The 10,846-nt window shown below is 56.4% G+C and overlaps 2 protein-coding genes across 6 annotated transcripts in view; both read right to left on the bottom strand.

Moving 5' to 3' along the window:
• The window catches only part of UVSSA (UV stimulated scaffold protein A), a 29,129-nt gene extending 27,515 nt beyond the window's left edge, over positions 1-1,614 (bottom strand). For 2 of the 3 annotated variants that reach the window (XM_032395558.1, XM_032395560.1), the window contains exon 1: positions 584-739. The gene's annotated coding sequence lies outside the window, so the exon portion shown is untranslated. Of the gene's footprint in view, positions 1-583; positions 740-1,596 lie in introns of those variants that run through there. The other variant, XM_032395563.1, reaches the window with a different exon arrangement.
• Positions 1,615-7,998: 6,384 nt separating this feature from the next.
• The window catches only part of MAEA (macrophage erythroblast attacher), a 33,482-nt gene continuing 30,634 nt past the window's right edge, over positions 7,999-10,846 (bottom strand). Inside the window, exons 8-10 of one of the 3 annotated variants that reach the window (XM_032395503.1) lie at positions 10,047-10,180; positions 9,086-9,281; positions 7,999-8,727 (exon numbers count right to left, since the gene is read on the bottom strand). In XM_032395503.1, the coding sequence (XP_032251394.1) occupies positions 8,632-8,727; positions 9,086-9,281; positions 10,047-10,180 (426 nt within the window). In that variant the 3' untranslated portion in view covers positions 7,999-8,631. The remainder of the gene's footprint in view (positions 8,728-9,085; positions 9,282-10,046; positions 10,181-10,846) is intronic. The other 2 variants (XM_032395505.1, XM_032395504.1) reach the window with 2 other exon arrangements.

Here is a 10,846-nt window from a genome sequence, read left to right as displayed (position 1 = left end):
GGGGAGGAGAGACGGTGTCCCGGGGAGGAGAAGGAGGGGAAGGAGGGGGAGGAGGGGGAGAGACAGGGTCCTGGGAGGAGAGGAGGAGAAGGAGGAGCGGGGGGAGGAGGGACAGTGGGGGGGGGGAGGATGGGGAGGAGAGACGGTGTCCCCGGGAGGAGGAAGAGGGGGAGGAGGGGGAGAGACAGGGTCCTGGGAAGGGAGGAGGAGGAGGAGGAGTGGGGGGAGGAGGGACGGTGGGGTGGGGAGGATGGGGAGGAGAGACGGTGTCCCGGGGAGGAGAAGGAGGGGGAGGAGGGGGAGAGACAGGGTCCTGCGACGGGAGGAGGAGAAGGAGGAGCGGGGGGAGGAGAGACAGTGTCCCGGGAAGGAGAAGGAGGAGGAGGAGGGGGAGAGACAGGGTCCTGGGAGAGGAGGAGGAGGAGCGGGGGGAGGAGGGACGGTGTCCCAGGAAGAAAGCGGGGGTAGGCGCGGCGCGTCCTGGGGAGAAGGAGGGAAACAGTCCCGGGGATGAGGCCGGCCCTCAGAAAGGCCCGGCCCGGCCACAGCCCCTGCCGGGTATCGCGACGACCGCGACACCTACCGCGTACCAGGCCGCTCGCCTCGCCCCTCCCCTTCCGGCGGAGAACCCGCCCCTATCACGTGCCCCAATTCGCCACAGTCATTGGCTCGCCCTGGCACGGGCTGCGCGGGGACGAAGGTCAGCGCGGCGACGACCGCACCTAGTCGCGACGCGACCGCTGTCACCTTAGCCCGCCCTTTCCGGCGGGGGCCCCGCCCACCTCCTGTCACGTGGCCCCGAGTTCGGCAGCCACTGGCTCGCCCTGACCCTGGAAGCGCGAGCGCCGGGGCGGGGCCGAGGTCTGCGCGGTGACGCAGGCGCGCTCCCGGAGGGTCGGGACGGCCGAGGCGGGCGAGAAAAAGGAAGCGGGCGGGCGCAGCAAGTCCTTAAAGGAGCCGCGTGCTCGGGTGCCGGGGCGAGGCGGGGCGGACCCGAGGGGGTTGAGCCTGGTCTCCACGCCGCGGTCGCCCAGGAGTGTGGGATCCCCGGGCCCTGCCACCGCAACAGGCGGGCCGGGATGGCCGGGGTGGGAGCCGGTGCGCGCTTCTCCCGCGGGCGCCGGAGACCCCGCCTCCCCGCGCCGCCCCGCGCTGCCCGCTGTCCCGAGGGGCCGAGGAGGAGGCGGCGGGGGGGGGGGTTCCCCCAGGGCCGCGGCCCGCACGACGTTCGGAGTTGGGTGACGTGAAAAGGGGCACCTGCCGGCACGCGGGGCCCTGGCAGTCCCTGAGCCGCCGTCGGACGCCCGCGGGAGTCCGCGCCGCTCCTGGAGGCGGTCAGCTCGGGAGCCCTCGCCGTGCAGACGGGGACGCCTCCGGGCGCTGGCCTGGGCGCCTGCCAGGCTTCGTCATTCCCCGGGACGGCCCTCGCCCCTGCCGGCTGAGCAGTGCAGGCCCGGCTGGCCTCGCCGGGGCCCCGCAGGCACTCGCTCCTCATGCAGCCCAGGCCCCGACTCGCGCCGTCCAGCCGCCCGTGCGCACCCATGGGTACTGGGCAGCCCCACCCGGGGAGGAGGGCCCTGGGGGTGATCCCCTCACCTCTCTGGCCTGCTGCACCTGAGGGTCCTCTCAGAGCCAGGCGGTGGCCTCACCCAGCCCCTGCTTGGAGCCTGCGCCCTGTGTGCCCCCCCCCCACAGGCTGGGTGGCACCACCCCCTTTGGGTTTTGTCTCTGCCTTTTCCTCGGGAACGCCTGCTCACCCCTAGGTACTGAGGCCCCCGGTGCTTGGGGCTCTTTGAGGGGACTCAGCAGGTGCTCAGAAAGCAGTTTGCATGTTTTCTAGGCTCTCAGATGGATGCAGAACCGGGTGAAGGCACCACAGACCTAGGCGCACTGGACTGTTACCTATCTGCACAAAAGCATGCTGTTCCTGGGACGAGCTGTGCATTTGCCCTGCGCCGCCTCCTCCTGTGACACCTGTGTCCACCCAGGTGGCCTGTGATGTTTGTGTGGCCCAGTCCCGTCTCCTGCCTACACCCTCGGTGCAGCTGATGGGATGTCTGTCCTTCCACTTACTCAGGCCAGTGACCTGGGGGCCCGTGGGCCCCTGTGTCCAACCTACTGGGGGACCCCCCATAGGCCCAGCAGCTGCCTGTCCCCCCACTTCTGCCCTCACACCCCTAGAGTCCACTCACCTCACGGCAGCCAGGATGAAAGTGTCAGTGCTGCCCACCACCCGCCTCTCCAGCCCCGCTGCTTCCCTCTGTGGAGCCTACTCTCCTGCCTGGAAGGCTGCTCCCAGCCCACCCTCGCCGGCCTTGTAAATAGCCCCCTCCCTCCCTCTTCTTAGGCAACTCTACTTCATCCTGCAGTGCTGACTCCCTATCACACAAGGTTCATAATCTTATTTGTTTTCTCTTTGCCCCCAGAACATATGCTCCATGAGAACAGGGATCTTTATTTTGTTTCATGACGTCAGGTACACAGTAGGTGCTCAGTATTGAATGTTAAATAAATAGAATTAGCCCAGATGAATGTGTTGAGACCTAGAAGATATTGTAGAAGAACCAACTGGGACTTTCAGAGATGAGGAAACCCAGTGGGACACACAAAAACCCTTCCAAGGCACGTCAGAACCAGACCGTGGAAAAGCAGTGATGAAAAGCAGTGGAAGAGAAAGCGCAACATATAATAGTTAACAAAGGTAAGAGAGCAGCAGACTTCTTGGTCAGAACATCACAAGCTCGAAGATGATGGCATGAAATCGTTAACGTACTAAAAGAAAAAAAACCTGTCAACCTGGATTGTATATGCAGTGAACTATCCTTCCCAACCTGAATTAGATTGAAATAGAACACTTTCAGACCAAGAAGCTGAGTGAATTCATCGCCAGCAGGTCTGCATGGAAGCATGCAGTAAATTCTTCAGATGAGGAAAATGCTAGCAGATGCAAACTTAGATCTATAAAAGCAGTGAAGACTGCTGTAATTGGCAAATGTGGGTAAATATAAGATCTATTTTGTTTCAAATTTCTTTTCTAAATCATTGCTCACTCAAAGCCTAACAAGGAATTGCAGGGTACAGAATACAGAACGTCTATAGAAGTAAATACATGGAAACAGTAGGGTGCAAAGGGCAGGAGGGAGAGTCCATAAGTTTCTCAGATTCCTATGTTTACATCAAGTGGTATCGTATTTGAAGGCACCTGTGGTAAGTTAAAGAGGTACGCTGGACCAGAGCAACTACGGAGGTACACCAGCTAAGAAGTCAACAGAGATAACAATAACTTTTAGTCTAAAGACAGCGGGTAAAGACAGAAAAGATAACAGGACAGACGGGACAAACGGAAAAATCTGACAAGACCAGATTTAAATCCAGCAATAATCATCACATTAAATATCAGTAGTTTAGACACTTGCTCAACTGAAAGGCACTGATTGTCCAATTGGACTAAAAAGACCCAAGGGTATGCTGTCTACAAGAAACAGACTTCAAATTTAAGACTTGGGTTGGAAGCAAAAGGATCAAGAAAGAGCTGACATACGAACACTGAACAGATGAGGGCCAGAGTGGCTGGGCCAAGACAAAGTGGACTTTATGACGAGATGTTACCAGGGAGGGTGCTTGCGCCTAATAACAGAGATTCCAAATACACGAAGCAGAAGTTCACAGACGTAAAGGGGACATAGACAAATTCACCTGTAAACTTTTAAGAACAAGTAGGGAAAAGATCAGTAAGGACAGGAGAGACTAGCTGCCCATCACGAACTTGACCTGGCTTGCACTTGCAGGGAACGCCCCCGACAGCAGGCAGATGTTCTCTTGCAGTGCATGTGGAACACTTAGCAAGGCAGGCATAAAACAAACCCGTAAGTTTGAAAGGATTGAAACCATATGGAGTAGATTTTCTAACAGAATTAAATTAGAACTTAATAACAAAAAATATCCGGAAAGTCTCCCAAGTATTTGAAAATTAGCTAACAGGCTTCTATAATCCGTGGGTCAAAGGGGAAAAAAAAAATCACAATGGAAATTATAAAATATTTTGAACTGCATGAAAATGAAAACATTAAAATGTATGAGATGTTTATATTAGAAAGGAAAGGCCCCAAAGCAGTAATCTAATCTTTCCCTTAAGAAGCTAGAAAAAGGACAATTAAACCTAAAATAAGCAGGAGGAAGAAAACAATAAAGAACAGAAATAAATTACATAGAAAACAGGCAAACAATAGGGAAAAATCAAAGACCGAAAGGTGGTTCTTTGAAATGATCCATAAAATTGATAAGCCTCTAGGTAGATATCAAGAGAAAAGAAGAAATAAACGACCAATATCAGGAATGAGAGGGGACATCACTACAGATCCTACAGACGTTAAAAAGTAATAGAGTACGTTGTGAACAACTTGCTCAGCAAAGTACTAGCAAGTCAGATCCAGCAATACATTAAGACCTACACCATGACCACCAGAGGCTTATCTCAGGAACGGAAGGTTTGTTCAACTGCTCAAAGCCAATCACCAATTGTGTAGTTCTCTGTGTCACCCTTATCAGAACAAAGGAGAAGAGCCTTATGGTAGTCTCATTAGATGAAGAAAAGAATATTTGACGAAATTCAACATGTCCTCATGATGGTAACTCAGGAATGAGGAGTAACTTCCTCAACCTGATAATTGGACCTATGAAAACCTAGAGCAGACATGGTCCTTCATGGTGAGAGAGGACGCTTTCCCTGGGGATCGGAAACAAGACCAGGACTCTGTTCTTACCCTCCTAGTTCACACTCTGCTGCAGACTTTTAGCCACACAATAAGGGGAGAAAAAGAAATGAAAGGCATAGAGATTAGACAGGAACAGGCAAAATCGTCTTTATTTGCAGATGTTACAACCGTGTACATAGAAAAGGCTTTATAACATACCAAAAAGCTACCAGAACAAATGAGCTCAGAAAGGTCACAGGATACAAGATCAATATACAAAATCAATGATATGTCTGTATGTTACCACACTGGAACAACTGGGAAGTTAAATTTAAAAATCACACTGACAATAGCAGTAAAATGATGAGATACTTAGGATGAACAAAGTGCGTTGAGAACTGTAATGCAGGTGAGGTCTGGATACAGAAAACACCCTATTCACAGGCTGGTGGCCTCAATATGGTCAGGATTTTTAAGTCCCTGTTGTGGGCTGGACTGTCCCCCTCACCCAAACTCATGTTGAGGCCCTGACCCCCATGCTAACTGTATTTGGAGGTGACTAAGTTCACATGAAGTTATGAGATGGGTCCTCATCCGACAGGACTAGTGTCCTCATAGTAAGGCTGTCTTTCCACACCTACAAAGGGAAGGCCGTCCGCAAGCCAGCGAGAGGCTAGCAACCAATCTACTTCTGGCTTCCAAAACTGTGAGAAAATGTTTTTCTGTTGTTCAAGCACCCCAGTCTGTGGTGGTGTTATGGCAGCCTGAACAGACTAAGACAGTCCCCAGATTGATCTATAGATTCAATGCGATTCCAATTAAAATCTCAGCAAGCTGAGATTTACAAGCTGATTCCAAAACTTACGTGAAAATGCAAGCAAACAGTCAAAACAATTTTGAAAAAGTAGAAACTACATAGAACAAAAGGGGCTCATTTGTACTTTAAAGCTGCAGTGACCCAGATGCTGGGGTGTTGGGGTGAGGACAACCCTAGGGCAGCTATGCAGAGGAGAGTATCCAGAAATAGACCAAGAGAACTACAGCCTGGGGATTTAGCATTATTTGATGGAGACAAAAAAGCCTTCAACAAATGATGTTGGAACGACAGAAGGAACACATGGGGGGAAATGGTGCTCAGCCTGTTCCTCACACCACACACGTTCATTGCAATGGGTTACAAACCTAAACAAAAGCTAAAACTAAGTCTTCTAGAAGACAGAGGAGAATATGATTGGGACCTTGGAACGGGCAAATATTTCTCAGAACACAAAAAGTCATGAGCCATAAAAGAAAAAGTTGACTGAACTTTACTAAAAATAAAACCTCTGCTGGTCAAGTAACCGGCAATAAAGTGCAAATACACGTATCAGACAAAGGATCTCTGCCCCAGATATATAAAGCATTCCTACAAGGAAAATAAAAAGGTCATCCAATAAAAAATGGGCAGAAGACTTGAACAGATACAGGACTAACTACTCAGCACATCGGAAGGAGCTCAGCCTCCTTGGCCAGCAGGGAAACACACAGTAAGCCCGCAGAGAGGTGCCAGCACATACCCACCTGAGCAGCTAACGTGAAGAATGACTCCACCAGGTGCTGGCAAAGATGCGGACGAACTGGAACGCTCACACACTGCCCACGGGCACGTACACCGTTACCAGCACTTTGGGAAAAGGCTTGGCAGTTGTGAAGGTAAATGTATAGCACCAGCATGACTCGGTTATTCTACTACCGGACATTTACTCAAGAGAAATGAAAATAATGTCCACGAAGAACTGTTCCAGCAGTGTTCACAGCAGCTGGATTTATAAGAACTAGAAACTGGACACAAACCCAATGTCCACCGAGGGGAGAACGGACAGCTTGTGGTGCACGTGGCGTGGATTACTCCTCAGCGATGCAGGACCACGGACACACGTAGCCACGGGGATGCACCTGAGGCAGCTGCTGAACCAAGTCAGGCACAAAGGAGCACGTCGTCTGTGTTTTGATCTACACGAGGGCAAGGCTGACCACCTGTGCTGAGAGAAGTCCCAGTGATGATCGTATAGCGGGGTGCAGATCGTCTGGGAGGACAGCAGGTACAGCCTCCTGGGCTCTGGGAACGCCGTCTACCTGGGCGTGGTGCTTATACCTGGTACATTTATCCAAACTCATCCCACTGTTTCTTTTTTTTTTATTTTTTTTTTAAAGATTTTATTTATTTATTTGAGAGAGAGAGAATGAGAGAGAGCACATGAGACGGGGGAGGGTCAGAGGGAGAAGCAGACTCCCTGCCGAGCAGGGAGCCCGATGTGGGACTCGATCCAGGGACTCCAGGATCATGACCTGAGCCGAAGGCAGTCGCTTAACCAACTGAGCCACCCAGGCGCCCCATCCCACTGTTTCTTGAGGGCCAGTGTATTCCGATGAGTACAACTGCTACGTCAGTTAAGACCCTCAGGGAGCCAACAGCCAACAGAATGTCTCAAGTCCGAGACGCCCGCCCAGTGCCAAGCGCTGGTGGGGACGCAGGGCCGGTGGAGCTGCGTCCAAGGTGGGTGGGTGTGGGCCGGTACAAGCGCTTTGGCCAACCGGCCGTCCGTGTCTACTGAAGTTAACGTGGGACCCAGCAGCTCCACTCAGAACATGGGTGTCCAGCAAGTCCCACGTGAGCATGTTTGTGGCAGCTTCATCTGCAAACAGCCCAAACCTCCCCAGCGTAGCCGGGACCAACTGCTATGCTCAGCTCACCCTGTGGCTGCCCGCGGCTGCCCCACAGCTGAGCGGCTCCCCCCATGGACGTGGTCCCCGGAATGGACCAGGAGGGACCTGAGGGCAGGAGTGGTGTGTGTGGCTACACGCACGTGCACACATGCAAGTGTCCTCACAACGTTGGGAAGGAAAAGGGGAGGCGGCCCAGGTGACGGTCAGAGTGAGGCCGGGGGGCCAGGGCAGCATGGCGGGAGGGCATGGTGGGAAGGAGCTGCTGCCTCCCTGCACCCACCCAGTGCTCTGAGCGGGGGCTCAGCGTGTGGGCCAGGTGCTCACTGGCCGCGGGAGGCCACGTGCGCTGGCGCGTCAGGGGAGACCCCACTCGGAGGGCCCGGCCACTCTGGCTTCCCCTAAAGCAGAGCACAGCGCCCCCCGCGGGCGCTGGAGCAGGACTCTGGGGTGGGGCAACGTGGGGGCCCCAGGACCCACCCTGCTGCGTGGCCGCGGACCGGGGGGCCTGGGGTGAGCAGACACCAGCGAGGGCGTTAGAATGCACAGCAGCTTCTACCTCACACAGACATAAGAAATAGAAAACCCTTTTATTAACAGGTTTTACATTTACAGTTTATTAGCTAATCAACATCAACATGCAAAAATAAGCGCTAAATACAAACCTCTACGGGATGGTTTTGTGTAAACTACAATGGTTCATTTGATTTGAAAAGTCACCGGTGGTTACTCGGACTGAACTACTAGTTTCTGTGACGAACAGCATTAGATCTACAGTTACGGAGCCGTCGGCAAGGCCTCTGCAGCACTCGGTCCAGTGGATTTCCACGTGAATACATTCTCAAGCAGGAAATAAGGCGCACGAATGACGTGACATTGAACCTAGCACACCCTAAGCCCCCCCACGGCGGTGCAGGTGCAGCCCTGGGGGCCGGCCGAGGACGGCCGCCGGGCGGGACGGGCGGGAGGAGGCGGGGTCGGGGGCGCGGGAAATAACCGACTCCTGTTTCCGAAGCGGCCGAAGCTCCCTCAGCGGCGGCGGGAAGGTCTCTCTGAAAGGGGAAGGCGGCAAGTAGCTCGCACGCTTCGGAGTCCTACCAGCAGAAAGGCTGTCCCCAAGCACAGACGTGCGGATCCGACTCCTCCCTTCCTAGGAGTACCCATCGGCGCTCACTGATCTTTGGTCGCAAGAAACAGAAACGCAGGCGGGCGGGGGCGCGCGGGGCGGCCCGGCCTACATGATGTACACCTTCTCGGCTTGGGAGAAGTGGAACACTTCTTTGGTCCTCGGGCAAACGACTTTGTCATCTTGACGGATAGACAACAGAGACTGAAAAACAACGGGGGGGGGGGGGGGGGCGGTGCATGAGCACACGGACCGCGCGTGGGACCTCTCCGAACGCTGCCTCCGGGAGGCCCGCCTGCCTGCGCACCCTGACCCTGAGGCTTCTCGACCGCCGCCCGGCTCTCCAGGGGCAGCGCAGGGCCGAGCCACCTGCACCCAGGGACCGCGCCCGGGGACCACACCCCGCACCCCACACCCAGCGCAGCTGCTAGGCACCTGGCGCAGACCCTTAGGACAGCCAGGCCCACCGCCAGCCGCCCTCCCCTTCCGCCCCACCCCTTCCTGCTCCCACCCCCCACACCCCGCAGCCCCCCCACCCCCCGCGGCCCCCGCGGCCCCTCACGTTGTAGCCGTAGACGTAGCCGTTGGGCAGCATCATGGGTGGGTTGTTCTCGTTCATCACATCGCCCGAGATCTTGCAGACCAGGCGGGAGTTGGCACAGTGGGCCATGGGCAGGGGCTGCGCCAGCTTGTTCAGGGAGCGGCTGCACACGGGGCAGTCGGGGCTCTTGGAGCTGCCGTCCTCCTTGTAGCACTGTCTGTGCTCGGGTTAAGGAAGGGTCGGGGGGGTCGGGGGGCGGGGGGCACCGTGCAGGCTGAGGCCACCCAGGCCGCACGGCAGAAATGAAGCCACAGCAAACACCGCATCCAGCAGGAAAATGGTCTGAGGCCAGTGCCCCTCCCAGCCTGGGGACTCCGCCGCCCCCGCCCCGTGCACCTGCCACGTTCTCACGCACCTGAGCCCACGCTGGGTCCCATCACACAGATGGCCACGAAAGCCAACAGCCCAGGGTCCCACGGGGCCCACATGCCGCACTCGAGAGGGACCCTCGGGTGCTGGGGTCCCAACCCCGCAGCTCTCCGGCGGCAGGGGAATGGCCGCTGTGCCACACACATTTTCAAAGACACTGGACCGGGGGCGGCCAGGGCTCAGAGCAAGAGAAGTTTGAGGGGACTCTCAGGAATCCCACAGGGAAACTTCCAAAAGGTGCCCAGTCCCGACTGCCAGAAGGTACGCCAACACCAGCCTCCGACCCGCGAGCAGCGTGCCAGGCAGCGCCTGGGACTGCGTGAACGCTCAGCGCGGCTGCGTGCAAAGGTTTCCACAGACCAGGGGGAGAGGCTCAGCCCCACCACCACCCCGAGGGCCTGAGATGGAGATCCCACAACACAAACCAGAGCACAGGTCTCAAGTCGGGAGGGGTGCAGCACCTGCTTGCTCGCTGGAGGGCAGAGGACCCCAGACAGGGACCACGGCTAAGGAGGGCGGAGCACGCGGGCGCCCTTGCCCGCCGGAAGGATACGGTGTCTTTATCGCCGAGAGGCCGGCCTGCAGCGTGAGGGTGAACACAGAGCTGTTCCCCAGCTGGTGCAGCCGGTAGTTGTCGTACCGGAACTGCTGGATCAGCATCCGCCACCGGGCGGGGTCCAGCAGGTCCTGGAAGAGACAGGGCAGAGCGGTGCTGGGGGCAGCACACAAGAAACCCTTCCCACGCCGGCCCGGGCCCCACGAACCCGCGCCCACCGGCCACAGAGCAGTGCGGGGCGCCCGCAGCCTGGACTCCCGAGCCCGCGTAAGGACCGCCGCCACGTGGTCTGCGTGGACACAGATGCTCAAGGGTTGGGGGGGCCTGTGGCCTCATGGCAGGAAGGGAACACAGTGGGCCGGAGAACAGCACTGAGGTCTCGGGGGAAAAGTCTCACCCCAGAACCTCAGGCCTGGTCAGTGTGTGTCCCCGGGCTTCCCAGGTTCAGAGTCAACAAGAGAAGGGAGGGGAGGGCACACGCCAGCAAGAGGGAAACTGCACGTCAAGCACTGGGGTCAGGGCCCCACATTGAGGGAGGAAGCGTGGGCACCCCCGTTCAGCGGGGCTCCACGGGCAGACATCACGCTTAACTCCAACATTACAAAAACACAACTTTAATGTCGTTTTTATCGAAGCAAAGTCCACAGAGGACCAAGCCCAGAGTCCAGAGGCTCCGCATCCCCCCTCCCTGAGACCCTGGGCCTTCGACCTCTGGTGCGGCCACCTCTCCCTGACCAGAGCACGTCGTCCTGCTTCTCGTGTGACCCACTGAGACACACCTGCCCCAGGGGGTGAGG

This window comes from Phoca vitulina, unplaced genomic scaffold, assembly GCF_004348235.1.
Source record: "Phoca vitulina isolate PV1807 unplaced genomic scaffold, GSC_HSeal_1.0 scaffold85, whole genome shotgun sequence".
Classification (NCBI taxonomy): Eukaryota; Metazoa; Chordata; class Mammalia; order Carnivora; family Phocidae; genus Phoca; species Phoca vitulina.
This window is presented reverse-complemented; position numbering and strand designations above follow the sequence as displayed.